Source organism: Bombina bombina, chromosome 4 (genome assembly GCF_027579735.1).
Source record: "Bombina bombina isolate aBomBom1 chromosome 4, aBomBom1.pri, whole genome shotgun sequence".
NCBI classification, from domain to species: domain Eukaryota; kingdom Metazoa; phylum Chordata; class Amphibia; order Anura; family Bombinatoridae; genus Bombina; species Bombina bombina.
Window position 1 is genome coordinate 472447869 of NC_069502.1, and position 20420 is coordinate 472468288.

The 20420-nt window shown below is 38.5% G+C and overlaps 1 protein-coding gene across 3 annotated transcripts in view; it reads left to right on the forward strand.

Moving 5' to 3' along the window:
• The window catches only part of MYOM2 (myomesin 2), a 302384-nt gene that overhangs the window by 242274 nt on the left and 39690 nt on the right, over positions 1 to 20420 (forward strand). For all 3 annotated transcript variants that reach the window (XM_053710368.1, XM_053710369.1, XM_053710370.1), the window contains 3 exons: positions 5161 to 5220; positions 11363 to 11430; positions 14553 to 14666. In XM_053710368.1, coding sequence (XP_053566343.1) covers positions 5161 to 5220; positions 11363 to 11430; positions 14553 to 14666 — 242 coding nt within the window. The remainder of the gene's footprint in view (positions 1 to 5160; positions 5221 to 11362; positions 11431 to 14552; positions 14667 to 20420) is intronic.

The window sequence follows — 20420 nt, forward strand, 5'->3', positions numbered from 1 at the left end:
ATCCCTGACAACAGGAGATACATTGGTTATATTAGCTCTGTAATAGTAGACATATGCACCACTTAATGGGTGGCTAATTGTACATACTATAATGATCTTGTTAATACATTTACATTTTTCTACCTACAGCTAATGTAAATGCTGTATATAAACACATTATCAACTTTTATAACTCATTAAATAAATAATCTAGTTAAGTATATTACTTTCCTGCCTACCACTCTTAATTCTATACTTCTTTGCAGACGTTCCATTCTTAACTTAAAATAACATTTATTGCTTGGCCAGCTTCATTTTGACACGTAGTATAGTTTCTGCTTCCCCCTTCTTTTTTTTTTAACTTTTTTTTTACAAAGTATTGTCATTATAATCTATTCTGAAAGGGTTAGCTTTTCATCCACTAAATTAACTTCTTTAAAGTCTGTTGAATTAGCCAACTTGGACAAACATCTAAAAGTTCCCTAATCACTCCTGGGAATTTATTTCCAAAGTCACCTAGTACTTATGTTTTATAAAGAAAATACATGTTCCATTTACACTAGCAATTTAGTAAGTTACACACCCACAATGCACTTAAGACCAACTTATGAAAGTCAACCAATTGTTTGTCTAAAGTGAATGACATCAAGTATTATTCTGCTTATATAACAATATAAACATTTAGGCTTCAAATCCATTACTACTTTTTTGACATTGCCAATAACAGGGATATGCATTAAAATACAATGAAAACATTCAAATAGATAGGAAGTCTGTTTAATGTTGATTTCAAGTGACTTTGAATGTTCAATGGAAACCAAGCAAATATTTTATAACCTGATTCAAGTTAACACAAGTCAAGTCATAGGTTTATATAAATTATGACAGTTCCAAATCCTTCCAATCAGTTTTATCATATGGCTGATATTTGCCACTATTTGTAATGCTAAAAAAAAAAAAAATACAATTTTCTGTGGAGTACAAGTTAAATAGCAGCAAGGTATAAAGGTATAAATTATGCCCATAACATAGAAATGTATAAATGAAAATAATAAGATAAAATATATTTTTTTCAATTTGCACCACCTTGCAATTTATGCCTGAAATGAATAGATCTGAAATATCGAACAATAAAAAAATTAGACACATTTTAATATTAGACAATTATGATTTCACAAAAGAGGTAGCTTAACCTATTTTTGAAAATGTATGTGTGCTCCTACCCTGTCCAAACTCAGTCAGCCTAGAATAAAATATAAAAAAAACACCACTGGGATTACATAAAAAATTAGAAATGTGATCCCTTATTAAAAAATGGGATTCCTCATTTTATATAAAGTTTGGACACAACATTGTATCAGGAAGGTTATTACTGATAGAAAATCTTGTTACTGATAATTAACAGACAATGATTGGCAATAATGACAGTTATGTTTGCTTTTTCATTATTTTATTTTTTTGGCGTACAAAGTTTAACTGGAACAAGTTAGAAGTATGATTATCCTTCACAGAATTAACGATCTTGGATATTTCCTTGATGTTTTTTCAAAACCATTCAAATGATGTGTAAAAAAGTTGATTCCCTATTTTTCCAAGAGGTGTATTATAACTTATAATTCTATACTTATAACTCAGATGGGAGATATAGAAGCTCTGTGATATCCTCTTCTGCCTACATTAGATCTTACCTGGGGTTTTTTTTCGGCTAGGTGATTTTTAACAGTATTTAGTTGCATCTTCCTCTTTCAAAATAGTGGTTCTACTAACAAAAACTGAGGGAGATAGGGACCTATTATATTACTTTAAGCCCTACTGTGGGTTGTTGCAGTATTCTTTGTGCTCACCTGTATGTTAAATGTCCATTCAAGTGGGTACTCGGATATGGGCTTTCTAAGCTCCCACCACCCATAGCTTCTGTAGGAAAGGGATTCTTTGCTGCTTCAAGAACTACCTTTTTCTCTGTAACGTCATCACACGTACAAACCAATAGAAGTCCAGCACTTGTGCAACAAGCGCATAAGCTGACTAAGTCAGTGCATAGACAATTCAGCAGCGCTGCCCAAAAAAAACATATGTACTGAAGAAGCATAAAAATCACATGATTTTTGTGCACCATTAATAAATATTTGTAACTTTTTTTTGGGCAGTGCTTCTGCATTGTTTATTACTATTATCACAGACATAAGCAATGACATTACAGGGAGTTCTACTGCAGCCAGCTATGGGGAAAGAGCCTGCAGTCCTCCTTTCAAGCTAATGTGCTCTGGTCCGTGGATCTGACTCAAAATGTACACCCAGGAGGACCACACGTGGTCGTCATTCACACACTTAGCATAGTGCAGATACTGGCCATGTTTTTTTCTTCAAGCTCAAGAGGTTAAAGGTGCAAAGAAGCACTATATGTAGTTGTAGTGTTATGCTCTAGTAACTGCTGTATCCTCACATGGAGTAAAATGTGGAAGTTTCAAGATTGTCGCTTTAAATTTATGTTTAGTCCCTATTTTGTAGCAGTTAAACAAATAGATAAAAGAAATTAACCGAACAAACAAAATAGAACATTTCATTTTACACCAGAATGTCTGTTTAAGCTACTTATTTGATATATATATATATATATATATATATATATATATATATATATATATATATAACCCCAATTCCAAAAAAGGTGGGACAGTATGGAAAATGCATAAAAACAAACAAAAAAAGAGTAATTGTGAAACTTCAATTCACATTGTACTATATGGAAAACACATTCTTAACACATTACTTTATGTTTTATTTTTGATGCATTTTTGAAAATATACACTCATTTCAAATCTGATGACTGCATCACATTCCAAAAAAGTTAGGACAGGGCCAATTTAGGACTAATAGCGATGTGACAAGTTGAAATAAGAAGGCAATGTGAAACAGGTGAGGCAATCGTGTAATCATAGTATATAAGGAGCCACCTTCAAGCGCAAAAGTGGGTCGAGGCTCGCCAATCTGCCAACAAATGCGTCAACAAATAATACAACACTTTGAGAAAATCATTCCCCAAAGACAAATCAATAGGATTTTGGGCATTTCACCTTCTACAGTGCAGAGTATAATTAAAAGATTCAAGGAATCTGGTCAAATCTCGCAGCATAAAGGACAAGGCCAAAAACCACTTCTGAATGTGCGTGATCTCCGAACCCTCAGACGTCACTGTCTCAAAAACCGTCATGAGTCTGTAATGGATATCCTGACATGGGCTCGGGAATACTTTGGTAAACCTTTGTCAGTCAACACCATTCGCTGCTGCATCCACAGATGCAAGATAAGGATTTACTATGCAAAGCAGAAGCCATGCATCAACACTGTCCAGAAGCGCTGCCGAATTCTCTGGGCTCAGTCTCATCTGAGATGGACAGTAGCATGTGTTTTGTGGTCCGACGAGTCAACATTTCAAATAGATTTCGGAAATAAAAGCCATTGTGTTCTCCTGGCCAAAGAGGAAAAGGACCATTCAAGCTGTTATCAGTTTCAGGTCCAAAAGCCAGCATCTGTCATGGTATTAGAGGTGCGTCAGTGCCCATGGCATGGGTAACTTGCACCTCTGTGAGGGCCCCATAAATGCAGAAAGATATGTATTAATTTTGGAGCAACATATGATGCCATCCAGACGTCATCTTTGACAAGGACGTCCCTGCATTTTCCAGCAGGACAACGCCAAACCACTTTCTGTCCGGATTATAAGCACATGGTTGCATAAGGAGAGAGTGTGGGTGCTAGCATGGCCTGCCTGCAGTCCTGACCTGTCTCCAATTGAGAATGTGTGGCACATTATGAAGTGCAAAATAAGGCAACAAAGGCCCCGTACAGTTGCACAGCTGAAGACATGCATAATGGATGAATAGGAGAAAATTCCGCTTGTAACACTTAACCAACTGGATTCTTCAATGCCAAATGCTTAATAAGTGTTATTAAAAGAAAAAGTGATGTTACACAGTGGTAAACAGTCGACTGTCCCAACTTTTTTGGAGTGTGTTGCAATCATCAGATTTGAAATGAGTGTGTATGTTCATAAATACATTAAATTCACAAAGTAAAACATCAAATAATGTGTTAATAATGTGTTTTCAATATAGTAAAGGGTAAATTGCATTTTTAAATTACTCTTTTTATTATTCTTTTTGCATTTTCCTTACTTTCCCAGCGTTTTCTGAATTGAGGTTCTAGATATATGCGAAAACTAAGACAGGTGTCCCCTAGTTATCCTGGGAATTCTTGCCATCCATAGTCACCGTGCTAATGGTGATAAAAAGACATGGGTATTGTTGCACACTGAGGAAAGAAGTAGCTCTGCGATAAGCTGACACGCTAATGCTAGCTCATAGCGTATCGATCCAGCTCTTGCTGCTACATGTGATGCACCCCACAACTGATTGCTCACAGGGCTTCATCATGCATATATATATATATATATATATATATATATATATATATATATATATATATATATATATGTTTGTATATATGTTTGTATATATATTTTTTATTACTACTATTATTATTATTACTACTATTACTATAATTATTAAAAATTGGATGTCCTACTTTTGTTTAACATTATTATTAATCGATCATTAATCCATAAACATTGACTACAGCAGACATATTGCAGCAAATCTTAAGTAATGTTAGAACAAGGAACACCACCTAATGCTCTGTGGTAATGTATATCAAGGAAACAACACATCTGAGGGCAATGCAATATTTCTCTTTGATAAATCTGGAGTTTATGTAGAGCTCTAGATTTATTTCTGTCTTGCAGAAAAGAGACTGATATATCCGCAAAAGGGTTATTTTCCAGACATTCATTTTAAGTAATACTGTACATTTTCTCACATAATCATAGTTTTGCTGTTGCAGCAAATTTATGTAAGTGTATTATGTTCACACATTGCATACTTTTATGCCTCACTTAACTGCAGCATTGCACTTTTGTGGTAAATATTAAATATGAGTTATTTTACCAATGTTAATTTTCCACATTAAGTAAAAGCAAAATGTCAGAGTAGTAAAGAAAATAATCTGAATTATAAGAGGTTTTACTGGACTCAATTGTCATAATTTGTTAGTATTTGTATTATATTATTAATCTTACTTTTATTAAGATCTTTATATATTTTTCTTTTTTTCTTTCCTTTAAAGCATTCAAGGCTCTTTTGGCTGAGGCGGAATTTCAGAGGAAGGAATACATCAGAAAACAAGGTGAAATGCAAACAATAAATTAAGTATATACATAAAACATTTTTTTTAAAAATGCATTAATAAATATTTTAATATTAAGTAACTTACACAAATAAAACATTTAACAATTTAAATAAAATATAGTTGCATATATAAGTAAAACAGTACCGTGATGTGACTGGAAAAAAAATACATTCAAGTTAACATGGGTGGATTAAAACTATCAATGTTACATTGCCTTAGAAATGCAGATTCATTTTTTTGTAATGGTATACTCTTGCAGTAAATCTTAATAAAATGTGCTATAAATTCTCTCTTCAGTAATGGCTGAAATTCATCATTTAAAGTGGAATTTGAACACACACCATTACACTTAACATAAAAACAGTGACTATTTATTCCTTTGGCGTATAAAATTATGCAAATAGCATTGATAAAACTGTTTTATAAGGCACACACCCTCATCGTACCCAGCACATTGTGATTAATTCTATATATTGTAGTGAAATCTAATTATTCATAAATGTCACCAATTTAATGGAACATAATTAATTATTCTGATCAATTATAGCATGCATGTAGTTTAGTTGAAGAAACTATGTCACTAAATGCAATACATGAAAACATTTTACAGAGAACAAAGCCCATATGTGGATAGAATAATAGATAATTAATTTTTTAATTTAGACTTTCTTTACTACTCTATGGGCTAGATAAGGTGTGGCACGATAACTGTGCCTTGCGAGCGATAAGGGCTTTATCACGGTCTTTGTACATGTTAGAATTAGTGTGGGTATTAAAAGTTAAAAGTAAACACATTCACTTGATTTATAATAAAATTAACACGTGTTGGTATAGCGCAACTTCAGAGTTATGTGGGACAAAAAAGTTGCACAAAACACATCACAAATACATTTAACAGTACAGTTATTATCATAACATGGTCTAATAAAAAATATATAAAAAAAAAATGTATAAAAAAGTTATAAGGGCTCAAAGATATGAGGCCTCAGGTTTAAAAAAAAGGCATGTAGAAGGCTTTAACATAGAGATACATACACACACACACACACATATATATATATATATATATATATATATATATATATATATATATATATATACATACACACATATATATATATATATATATATATATATATACACATACAGATGTATGCAAAAGTTTAGGCACCCCTGACATTCCATGATTTTCATTTATAAATAATTGGGTGCTTAGATCAGCAATTTCATTTTGATCTATCAAATAACTGAAGGACACAGTAATATTTCAGTAGTGAAATTAGGTTTATTGGATTAACAATTGAAAATGTGCAATATGCATCCAAACGAAATTAGACAGGTGCATAAATTTGGGCACCCTTGTCATTTTGTTGATTTGAATACCTGTAACTACCTAGCACTGATTAATTGGAACACACAATTGGTTTAGTGAGCCCAATAAGCCTTGATCTTCATAGACAGGTACATCCAATCATGAGAAAAGATATTTAACCCTTTGAGTGCTAATGACGGCTCTGAGCCGTCACAGATTTTCCCACTCTGGTGCTAATGACGGCTCAGAGCCGTCACTAGCACTCTCCCACCTTGAGGGAGATCTGGGGGTTCCCACCCGCTCCTACCCCGGTGATCGTGCCTCTAGAGTGACAGGCATTTCCGGGGCTTCCCGTTTTGCGTGGTGACATCACAGGCAATAACGTGATGACGTCACATGCAATAACGTGATGACGTCACCGCGCAACTTTATTTATACTTAACAATGTTAAGTATAGGAGCAGGGGGCATGCTGCTTAGAAGCCTGTATCTTAGACATCTAAGCAGCTACAGACCCCCAAGACCCACCATTGGAAAGGTAATCACCTAACCTTTCTAATAGTGTAAGTCTTGGGGGTATGAAAAAAATAAAACAAAAGTAAAAAAAAAAATTGTTCAAAAAATATTTTTTTTAAAAAAAACATTAAAAATCTTAGCACCCAGTTGGGAAAGTGCTTAGCAGTCAAAGGGTTAAGGTGCCCAATTGCAAGTTGTTCTCTTTGACTCTCCTCTGAAGAGTGACAACATGGGGGCCTCAAAACAAATCTCAAATGACCTGTAAATAAGGATTGTTCTACATTATGGTTTAGGGGAAGGCTACAAAAAGCTATTGCAGAAGATTTAAGCTGTCAGTGTCCAATGTGAGGACCATAGTGAGGAAATGGAAGACCACTGGCACAGTTCTTGTTAAGGCCAGAAGTGGCAGGCCAAGTAAAATATCGGAGAGGCAAAGGCAAAGGATGGTGAGAACGGTCAAAAACAGCCCACAGACCTCCTCCAAAGACCTACAACATCATCTTGCTGCAGATGGTGTTACTGTGCATCATTCAACAATTCAGCACACTTTACACAAGGAGAAGCTGTATGGGAGAGTGATGCGGAAGAAGCCTTTTCTGCACACACGCCACAAACAGTCACTTGAGGTATGCAAGCTCACATTTGGACAAGCCAGCTTCATTTTGGAAGAAGGTGCTGTGGGCTGATGAAACAAAGATTTAGTTATTTGGTCATAACAAGGGGTGTTATGCATGGCAGTAAAAGAACACAGCGTTCCAAGACAAACACTTGCTACCCACAGTAAAATTTGGTGTATGTTCCATCATGCTGTGGGGCTGTGTGGCCAGTGCCGGTACTGGGAATCTTGTTAAAGTTGAGGGTCGCATGGATTCCACTCAATATCAGCAGATACTTGAGAAAAATGTTGAGGAATCAATCACAAAGTTAAAGTTACGCTGGATATTACAACAAGACAATGACCCAAAACACTGCTCAAAATCTACTCTGACATTTATGCAGAGGAACAAGTTCAATGTTCTGGAATGGCCATCCCAGTCCCCAGACCTGAATATCATTGAAAATATGTGGGGTGATTTGAAGCGTGCTGTCCATGCTCGGCAACCATCAACCCTAACTGAACTGGAGATATTTTGCAAGGAGGAATGGTCCAAAAATACCTTCATCCTGAATCCAGACACTTGTTACAGGCTATAGGAAGCATCTAGAGGATGTTATCTCTGCTAAAGGAGGCTGTACTAAATATTGATGCAATATTTCTGTTGGGGTGCCCAAATTTATGCACCTGTCTAATTTCATTTGGCTGCATATTGCACATTTTCTGTTAATCCAATAAACCTCATTTCACTACTGAAATATTACTGTGTCCCTCAGTTATTTGATAGATCAAAATGAAATTGCTGATCCAAACACCCAATTATTTATAAATTAAAATCATGGAAATTGTCAGGGGTGCCTAAACTTTTGCATACGATTGTATATACTGTATATTACCAAGGAAAGAAAGAGAACAAAGTGACATAGGGCCCTGTCACTTTAAAGAAAGGGACAATTGCATACAGGATATATGTTAATAACATGTTTTATTTCAAAGAACTATCAATCAGATTTGGATCAGCAATCCTGAACAGAACAACAGTACCAACTTATAACATACAACTAAGTAAAACTAATTATAACTAAATTACAAGACAAGTGGAAAACAGTACTCTATTACAATGTATGAGAGCAATGCTGCACAAAAAGTCCTCAAGAGGAGCGACCGCAGCCAAAAGTTTGCACTCATGATCTTATTACTCAGTTACCAGAGGATAGTAGTAGCTTGCAAGCCTTGGGACCAGCAATGGTGGCGAAAAAGGCTCAGAGCCTAAAAAGCAGACTAGTCAAAAGCCAATTTATAAGGGGACCCTCAGATTCTGACTGGTTACGAAAGAATAAAGGGATCAAAGGTAGTTTCCCCTGCAGCCACTGTGTCTATTGTGTGCATATGGATAGCACTAAAAGCTTCTCAGTCGATTGCTCCAATATTGTAATTCTGAGGGGGTTATATACCTTCTGTGCTGTTCTTGTCCAGCTTTTTATGTGGGGAAAACCAAAAGAGCCATAAAGGACTGGGTACAAGAACATAGGGAAGACATCACAAAGCTGAGGGATACTAATATAGCAAGACATTTTGCTTATGCACATAACAGTGATGCACAGTCCATCAGATTTGTGGTAATTGATAATGGCATCTCCTCTGTAGAGGGGGTAATAACAATAAAGTTTTACTCCAAAAAGAAGCCAAGTGGATTTTAAGGCTGGGAACTAGATTTCCATGTGGCTTGAATGACAAACTAGAATACGCTTGTTTTTTGTAAATAAAATCCCCCCTTTGTATAGCCTGCTATAAACTGACCTATGTAGTTATACATGAAATTATGTAGCTCCATATATATGTAATGTTAGAGTGTATGCCATATAAACAGAATAGCAACAAATTTGTAACAATGTATAATGCAGAAATAGTAATTAATGTTATCACTAGGAATCATGTTGATACATTATGTTTGAAACTTCTGCTAAAAATATGGGCAGCCTTTGTTTAGGAATCCTCTTAAGGTGGTATAACCCCCCTTAAGTAATTTCAATCGAGATCACCTGAAGTTGACCAGGTGCTATAAAAGAGGAAATTCTGGTGAACCAATTATGCCCTGATGAAGCCCCTGACACACAGTTTTGATGTGGGTGTGAAACGTACGTTGGCACTCAGTGTGTTATTCTAATGCTGGTATGGGACTTTCGTTACCAGCATAAACTTTTACAAGAAAAAGTTGAAACACCCTTGGTATTTGGTGTTTCCAGTTTCAGACAGCCTCTGGGAAGAGTTTCCGGACATCCGTGGTATACCCTACAAAGAATGTAATACTTGAGAGGGTCGGATCTGACATATCCCTATTGGCATGTAAATACAGAACTGTATTTTGGAAATCTGAATATTTACACTGTTTCTTGTATTGGGGAAAAGCTGTACAAAATCACTAGCTGGATATCCTTGCAACCTATGAGACAGAGTGTACGGAACACTGACCAATCAAGGAGAAGAGAGTGAAAAGATTACCACTCCCACCTTCTACGTCACGAACCGGCACAGACCGGGGAAAAGAAGGTGAATGGCGGATGTGCTACAACTTGCTCCCTCACGTTAAGAGGTATACCTCTGGCTCTAAAGCTTGCAAGCTACTGCTATCCTCTGGGGACTGTGTGAGTAATAAGACCTTGAATGCAGCCTTTTGGCTGTGGTCGCTCCTCTTGATGACTTTTTGTGCAGCATTGCTCTCATACATTGTAATAGAGTACTATTTTCCACTTGTCTTGTTATTTAGTTATAATTAGTCTTACTGAGTTGTGTGTTATAAGTTGGTACTGTTGTTCTGTTCAGGATTGCTGAGCCAAATCTGATTGATAGTTCTTTGAAACAAAACATTTTATTAATATATATCCTGTGTGCAATTGCCCCTTTCTTTAAAGTGACAGGACCCTATGTCACTTTGTTCTCTTTCTTTCCTTGGTAATATATATAACTTTCTAAGGGATGCACCGGATTTAGACATTACGTAGTATTAACTCCTCCCTCTTTATATATATATATATATATATATATATATATATATATATATATATATATATATATATATATATATATATATATATATATATATATATATAAATATAAATATATATATATGAAATATGTATTTAAGAATAAACAAAATATTCTGCTATGTGAAGAACATTGAAATGTGAAATATTCATATTTCATGTCGGGTTAGCACACTTAAGAAAACATGATCGAGTTTGCACGCGAGTAAGGGTGTTAGCTCCCCCCCCCTCCTTTTCAAGCTCCATTGAAGTATATGGGGGAATACATTAATGTGTTTGCTATATTCGAAGTTTGACTTTTTTGCGCACGTCAGTTTAGCGCTTGTAAAAAATTTTTTACGTTTAACTTGTAATACCCAATACCTGATGTGCGCAAAAAGCTTAGTTCTAGTGGAGTTACGCTCAAGTAAGAGCGATAAATGGCGCTCCACTAGTAATCTAGGCATATGAATTTGAAGATTTTTAGAGTTAGCTTTTTTAAATGAAGATATTTAAATAAAAAGTTGACAATGATATGTAGTAGCTTCTATTCTTAGCATTCACGGGTCTAAATAGCTCTTTTTTTACAATACTAATTTTGTAGAATTGATATGTGTTCCATAAATCCTGTAGCATTTAATTAGGTATAAATAAAACTTAGCCTATTAATATAAAATGTAACCTTTAATTACAGGCCCGCATTTTCTTGAGTATTTATACTGGGATGTTACAGAGGAATGTGAAGTTGAATTGGTGTGCAAGGTAAGTACATTTAGTTCACTAATTCCAATAATTTAATTATTTAAAATTTTAACTAAAAGAAAAAAAAAACTATGGGGCCTATTTATTAATGTGCGAATGGACATGATAGGATGTAGCGTATCATGTCCGCCGCACATCAATAAATGTCGACAGCATATGCTGTCGGCATTTATCATTATACAAGCAGTTCTTGTGAACTGCTTGTGCAATGCCGCTCCCTGCAGATTTGCGGACAATCGGCCGCTAGCAGGGGGTGTCAATCAACACGATCATATAGGATCAGGCGGTTTGAAGACCGCAGCCTCAGAGGCAGCGGATAAGTTATGGAGCAGCGTTCTTTAGACCGCTGCTTCATAACTGCTGTTTCCAACGAGCCTGAAGGCTTGAGCGGAAACAGGGACATCAAGCTCCATTTGGAGCTTGATAATTCGGCCCCTATATCTGAGTATTTGAAATTTGCAGTTCAACAATGTGGTCTTTCTTATACACAGGTGAAATGTACACACAAACATGTCCTATATCTAAGTAATCTCCCTGTGTTTATGATTAAACCATGCACAAATAATCAGCTTAAACTCTATAATGTTCACATTTGCACAATAAGAGCATACTTTAGACAATTTTTATAATAATTTAATTTTTAAGGGCCTTATAAACAACATTTATTAAATGACATACACATAAGGTTCTCAAGTAAAGAACCTCTCCATCTGCGATAGTGGAATATGGCAGCAGATGCTGTACATCTGCTGCCCATATTTAATGTTGCACAAGGATGTCCTTGTGCAATGCTACCTCCTGCTCTTGTCTGACCTGTCAATCACCTAGAAGGAATGAGTTTGGGGTGTTTTTACCCCACCACCTTAGAGGTGGAGGAGGGGTTAAGAAGCAGTGGATATTAATGACCATTGCTTCTTAATTTGCTGTAAGGACAAGGGCTCTAAAACAGTTTTCCCTTTGGTTAAATGAAGCCCACAATTTAGATTTTTACTCTAATGTGTTCAGTCGGTCACACATCAATGTTTTCTGTGCTTGTGCTCTTTATTTATAGTTAGTCATCCTCTGAAAGAAAGTATGTTAATCACCCTCTGCATGAGAACAACATGAGAAAATCCATGACATAGTTAAATATATACAATAAAAATAAAATTAAAAAAAGGCTTTTAAACATTTTTGGTGCCTAACTTTATTATTGTAGGGACCACGTAGTCAGAGTAAAATATAAAATCCCAACAGTGAATGCAAACCCAATACAGACAGCAGGCTGGTCCTTTTATCTGTGTAGAAAGACAACTTTCCTTAAGCTGTAAAAAGTAAAATAAACAACATTACAATTCAAATGTATTAGATGCTATTTAGAAAACATAATACTCAATTTTGTTTATGTATATGATGAATGGCAGTTACATGCCAAAAAATATTTTTGCATGAATAGCATTAAAAAATGATTAAATTAAAAGGGATATTAAACACAAAATAAATGCTAGATAGAATGATATATTCAAAGAAAAAATAGACTGAGAATAACATGTAGATATATTTTTTAAATGTTTCATTAGCTGTTTAAATATTGTCAAAATAAGTGTAAACTTTTAGCGTCAATAAAACAATGGGAGCTGCCATATGTTGTAGCTAGGTTACCTTCTCTGCTCTGGCCAATTAGGGAAAGTTATACAAAGGTCACTAGAGTGTGCAGCCAATGGCTGTGTGGAATATAACAGTGTTCTGCACTTCCATTTCTAATAGGAACTGAAAATCTCACAATTTCAGAATGAAATTACAGGAAAAGGGACAGAATAAATAAAAGTATATTGCTGACTTTTTTATTTATATGATTTATCATTTTATATTACTATCTCAAAGTGTTTAATGTCTCTTTAATGTGAAACTAACAAGAAGCTTATACATGTGGACAACTGATACCTATGTATCTATTACTCACTGGATGACATGGAAAACTCCCACAATAAAGTTGATTAAGTACAGAATCAACTATTTAAAAATAAAAATAAAGCACTGTTATACATTTTGAAATATTTTATTCCCTTAACTTATTTTTATTAAAAATAATAATGTAAGTAATAACACATATACTGTGCCTAATAATTCATTATTTATTTTTATTTTTATTTTTTAATTACTTAATTTTCTTGACAATTCGGGGATCTAAAAATATTATATATATATTTTAAACACATAAATCATTGTTGTGAGAAAGAAGTTTCCACAATTATCTACTTCTTTCTATAGCATCTGCTCGCTATACCTTCATATACCCTCCCTTTGCTATATAGATTTGCTTTTAAATCAACATTCCAGATCTTGTTTTGGTTAAATCCATTTAACTTATTATAAAGATGCCTATGTTTACCCATTTATTAAGGTAAACCAATGTTTTCTATTTTTAAACATAGGTTTTATAATAATTATCAACATATCATTAGAAAGCTGCATTTATATAAAGAACATATGATTCACAATTACTGTAAAAATAGATGATTTGTTTTTGTATTTACTTATGAAACTTTGATATCAGGGGGTTTTCTAGGTTCTTTCTAGAAACAGCGTATAGTATTCTGTCACTGAATACCAAGGGTTGGGTTTTAAGTTTTATTCATTTTTGAGTTAGATTACTGGAAAAACAAAGAATTTTCATAATTCTCTTTACTTATTTATCCTCTCCCTGTCATCTCAAAAGAGTTGTTTTTAATTTAGTTACATAATTCTAAATGTAGGTTAATGTCTGCTTTTATATTTTAGGATTGACAATTTTGTTTTGAGCAGTACAAACATATACATCACACTAACAAGAGTGTTATAAAGAGTTGTAGGTGCATCCTGGGAATTTTGTAAAAGAAAATAATTGTTGTTGGGGTATATTAGTCTGAGTTTTTGACTGAAAAGAATAAAATAGAAACCAAGTTGGGCTAACACATTAAATAATGAAATATTGTAGCCCCATATCAATTAGAATTTTGCTTTGCTAAAAATTCTTTGTTGGTCTGATTTGATTTATTTTAGTTAGGGCAATGTAAAATGTTGAATCATTTCAGTTATTAGTGAATTCATTACTGTTTGTGCACACAATTTTATTTCAATATGTGTTATTATTATTTACATAGGTAGCTAATATTAAGAAGGAAACTGTATTTAAATGGTTCAGAGATGATATTCCAACTGAAGCTGAAGATCTTCCTGATTTGCAACAAGGCATATGCAAATTTCGGATTCCAAAGGTAAAATTTTACAGTTATATGGAATAACAATATATACTAACTCATTGTTTACATTTCAAATTGATACATATTTTTATACAAAGGTTTAGGTCTAAAAATAACTACCATTCTGCAATATGAAGTTACAATTACAATTTCTAATTTTAAGATTTGGGACCAATTATCTAAAATTTGTCAGCTGGGTGAGAGTCAATGTGACAGCCCTTGCATGGGCAGCCCTCAAGGAATTCTTTAAGAAGATGGGCTTAACCTCGATGTCACAGCAAGCTGAGAGCTAATTTACATAGGAATGCACAATCTCTTAGGGGAGAGGGCATATGGTAGGGAGCACCTTGTACTGATTGCAAGTGGTTTGATGCACATATATATCAAATTACACTGTTTTCAGCACAATTTGCCTGGCATTTGTTTCAGCGAGACCTGTAAGCATAACATGATTAGAGAATTCTGAGGACAACTACAAGAAAATGTCATAAACACCTATGGAATGCCCTTGTTAGCAAACTTACCAATAAGGCAACTCATTTTACAAAAAATATATAAGGAACAAGTTGAAGTTTTATCTCTTGATTATGATTTCAACTCTGGTTTCAGAAATTATATTGCATATTAGTTTATTTGTTTGTTTTTTTCTGTGAAAGTTAAGAAATACTTTTATGCATTATTTTATTTTGCACATTTTGCTGCAGGCATAATTTTAATCTTTGTTATGCATACTTTTGTTATGAGTTTTACAGTATACATTCAATAGGTTTTTGAAATGCTTATTTCATTAAAGGAACAGTCTAGTCAAAATTAAACTTTTATGATTCAGATAGGGAATGCAATTTTAAACAACTTTCCAATTCCCTTTTATCATCACATTTACTTTGTTCTCTTGGAGGCCTATTTTTGAAAGGTCTTGCGGACCTGATCTGGCTGTGCGGATCAGGTCCGCAAGACCTTGCTGAATGCGGAGAGCAATACGCTCTCCGTATTCAGCATTGCACCAGCAGATCACAAGAGCTGCTGGTGCAACGCCGCCCCCTGCTGACTCGCGGCCAATCAGACGCCAGCAGGGAGGTGTCAATCAACCCGATTGTATTCGATCTGGTTGAATTGCGGCGATTCTTGTCCACCTCACCAGAGCAGGTGGACAGGGTTATGGAGCAGCGGTCTTTAGACCGCTGCTTAATAACTGGTGTTTCTGGCGAGTCTGAAGACTCACCAGAAACACGGCCCTTCAAGCTCCATACGGAGCTTGATAAATGGGCCTCTTGGTATTCTTAGTTGAAAGCTAAAACTAGGTAGGCTCATATGCTTATTTCCATTAGTTTACTAGTCCCAGATGAGTAAGAAATTGCAGTGGATTAATAAAAGATGTATTTTTTCCCCATCTTTAACATTGAGTGGACTAGTAACGTTTTACCTGAATAGTAATATTTTTTCCACTCCTCTCTACAAGTCATGCTTCTACACACAATAACCTCATTAAATAAATAAATAAATAATTTATTTAACCCCTTAATGACCTCGACGTACCCTGTATGTCGCCAGTCGCTAATGGATTGTCTGGGTATATAGCGTGGGTCTTGCCAGGAAGGCTTGCTTCAATAGCATGGTTTTGCTGCTGGTGGCAAGAGTTTGCTATTAAAAAAATCACCCTCAGAGAATGACCAGTGACGTAAACTGTTCACTTATGGATTGTTAAAGCAAAATATAAAATGGAATTGTGCAAAAATTAATGATGGTGGGAATGGAAAATTTTCTTCTGATTTATCTAATTACTTTTTATTTTAAAACTGTTTTTCTGCTAATCTCTGTGAGCATCTACAAATTGTTCATTTATTAATTTTGTTTTTTGCAAAAATATAATACTTATTTTTAAGCATTAAAATTTTTAATTATGATACTTGTGATGGATACCCCGGCTACCCCGACTGGATACCCTGGCTACCCCGACTGGGTAGATCCTCCAAATGGGGCCTGCTTCCTCCCTGCCGACTGCAGCTATGTAGCTGGCAAGTGACCACAGCCTGTAGCTACCCCTGATGCCCAACAGCCCCAGTACTCAGTGTCCCACCCTGTGGATGACTCCAGCTACCCCTACTGGGTAGATCTGCCAGAGGGTCCTTCCTTTGCCTGGAACATGCTGCTATGTAGCCCAGGAAAGTGATTTTAGCTGGAGCTCACCCAAATAACTAGACAGACTAGCATTCAGGTGAAACAAGAACTGATTTTATCGAGAAACACACACACCTTTTATACCCACAACTCATCTTGATAAGACGCTGGACAATGCCCCAATTTTCCCGACATTCCCGCCCCTCCAGACAGGCTAGCACCTCCATAGAAGCCACAGGCCCAGGACGCAGGAGTGGCAGTTTCGGGGTGATCCCGGTGGAGCGGCGGCACTTCCAGGATGTCATTTTAAAGCTCTCGGTGCCCAGATGCCACAGTCCAAATATCAGCATGATTCATTACTGGGGATCGGAGTTACAGTCCGTTTATGTAATGGGGTTAGGGGTGTCCAAAATCCCCGGTTCCCAAAGGAGCTTCCCTCCGGTAATTCTCTCACCTCTTGTCCTCCCTAGGGTATACTAATCTCTAAAAGAGCGGAGCTCCGGAGCACATGGTTGCTGGAGCGACCAGGGGTAAAGTTAGCAGGTGTCCTGCTGTCCTGTGGCTGACCGGGAGTTTCAGGAGCCCAGCCAGCCTGAGAGGAGTTAGGTGGTGTCCGTTGTGAGGCGGCCGACCGGGAGTTCCAGGAGCGGGGTCAGCCTAGGAGGGTTTTCCTGGTCATACACCAGCTCTTCACAAAACAAGCAAACAAAAGCTTCCAGAGATGGTGGTTGCTCTGATGAGCCCAAAACCACTGAGAAACAACAGGGGTGAGGTTGTAGGGGGGTGGGGGATAGAATTAGCTGTCTGGTATCCGTGACATCTCCCCCCTCCAGTTCGGCAGATCTGGCTAGACCCTTAACGGGTCGGCTGGGGCTGTCCAACGGTGGTCCTCCACTTCTCGGTTGCTGGGAGAGGTTATCCCATCTCTCCAGAACTTGGGGCATCCTGGGGGGTTCCTGCTGGTATTTATACTCTGCGCCCTGGGCACAGGAATAGTCACATAAGGCAAAGTCCCGAACAAGTTTGCTAAGGCCGGCTCCCAAACAATTGCTGTCCCACAAGTTCCAGTGTCCTTAAGTTCCATGGCCACACTGCCTCTCTCTTTGACACTCTGTTTAGTACCGGCTGACCCACCCCAGACCGGAGGGGGAGGTTGCTCCTTGGTGGGGCAGGCAAAGCTTGGGTGCCTAAGCATGTGGCACCAACTGTATAAGCTTTTATCCTCCTTGCCTAATGCAATGCCTGCCCCCGGTGAGAAATACTCCAAGGCAAGAAGAGAGTAGAGACCCTGCCAAGCTACTGAGGGGAGAGACCACCTTTCTCTTCTTCCAAGAAGGCGATCTACCACTGGGGAGGGAGGTCTGCTACCTCTGCTCCATGGGAAACTGTGCTGCTCTGGGGAGGGAGACTGGCTGTCTCTGCTCCCTGTGCAGGGTTCTGCTGCTCGGGAGAGAGACCAACTGTCTCCTCTCCCAGAAAGGGATTCGGCTGCTGGGGAGAGATATCGATACCCATCTCTCCCTGCAAGGGCTTCTCTGTAAGGGGAGGGAGGACGACTACCTCCACTCCTGAAGGATGGATCGGCCGCTGGGGAGAGAGACTGACTGTCTCCTCGCCCTGCTCCTGGCTCAGCTGCTGTGGAGAGAGAGCGACTGTCTCTTCTACCAGGAAGGGGTTCTGATTACGGGGAGGGAGGATGACTACCTCCACTTCCAGGGGATGGCTCCGCCGCTGGGGAGAGAGACCCACTGTCTCCTCTCCCAGGAAGGGGTTCTGCTTATGGGGAGGGAGGATGACTATCTCCGCTCCCAGGGGATGGCTCTGCCGCTAGGGAGAGAGACCGACTGTCTCCTGTTCCTGTTCCTGGCTCTGCCACTGGGGAGAGAGACTGACTGTTTCCTCTCCCGGGAAGGGGTTCTGCTGCTGGGGAGAGTTATCGACATCCATCTCTCCCTGCAAGGGGTTCTCTGTAAGGGGAGGGAGACCGACAACCTCCACTCCTAGGGGATGGCTCTGCTGCTGGGGAGAGAGACTGACTGTCTCCTCTCCCGGCTCCTGGCTCTGCCGCTGGGTAGAGAGACTGACTGTCTCCTCTCCCGGGAAGGGGTTCTGTGTAAGAGGAGGGAGGATATCTACCTCCTCTCTCTGGTTTCCTGGAGCATTTACAGGTGCTGGGCAGAGATATCCTGCAGACCCTGGTCCATCTTGCTCCCAAACTGTGGGTCCTCTGTCCTTTTTGCAAACAATAATCCAGGGCCGCTGAAGCCAAAGCCCTCTGTGGGGGAGCCATCCTCCAGCCATGACTGCACTTGCATAACGAGCCATTGGAGGGCCTGGTAGCCATCCTCCACCCACATCTCTTGCTGGACCAGTCTATATAGAACAGATAGCTATTCTTTCTTTGGCTGTTCTCCCAGGAAAGGCACTCGCAAGTCCCACCGGACCAAGTACCTCTCATTATTCGTGGGGAGGACCTTTCCATCATTCCGCTCCTGTTGAAGAACCTCCTCCCAGAGCTCATGGAGGGCAAGGTTCCTCCATCCCAGAATGTCCTGTTCCGGACAAGGATCTTTCATTCCGGTCAGCATCTTTTGTACTCTCCCTAGGAACTCTGCCTGCATATTTACTGGCTACTGTGGTGCTTCTCCTCTGTCAGCAGGAACCTTGTAAAAGAAGCAGATCCCACTGCTGCCAACCAAAGTGACGGATACCCCGGCTACCCCTACTGGGTAGCTCTGCCAAACTGGTCCTGCTTCCTCGCTGCAGTCTGTAGCTGGCAAGTGACCACAGCCTGTAGCCACCCCTGATGCCTGACAGCACCAGTACTCAGTATCCCACCCAGCGGCAGACTCCAGCTACCCGGACTGGGTAGCTCTGGCAGAGGGTCCTTCCTTTGCCTGGAACAGGCTGCTATGTAGCCCAGGAAAGTGATTTTAGCTCAAGCTCACCCAAATAACTAGACAGACTAGCATTCAGGTGAAACAAGAACTGATTTTATTGAGAAACACACGCACCTTTTATACCCACAACTCATCTTGTTAAGACGCTGGACAATGCCCCAATTTTCCCTCCATTCTTGCCCCTCCAGACATGCTGGCACCTCCATAGAAGCCACAGGCCCAGGACCCAGGGGTGGTGGTTTCGGGGTGATCCCGGTGGAGAGGCGGCACTTCCAGGGTGTCATTTTAAAGCTCTCATCCAGATGCCACAGTCCAAAAATCAGCATGATTCGTTACTGGAGACCAGAGTTACAGTCCATTGAAGTTATGGGGTTAGGGGTGTCCAAAACCCCTAGTTCCAAAAGGAGCTTCCCTCCGGTAATTCCCCCACCTCTTGTCCTCCCTAGGGGATACTAATCTCCAAAAGAGCGGAGCTCTGGGTCACATGGCTGCTGGAGCGACCAGGGGTAAAGTTAGCAGGTATCCTGTTGTCCTGTGGCTGACCGGGAGTTCCAGGAGCCTGGCCAGCCTGAGAGGAGTTAGGGGGGTGTCCGTTGTGAGGCGGCCGACTGGGAGTTCCAGGAGCGGGGTCAGCCTAGGAAGGTTTTCCTGGTCATACACCACAAGCAAACAAAAGCTTCCAGAGATGGTGGTTGCTCTGAGGAGCCCAAAACCACTGAGAAACAACAGGGGTGAGGTTGTAGGGGGTGGG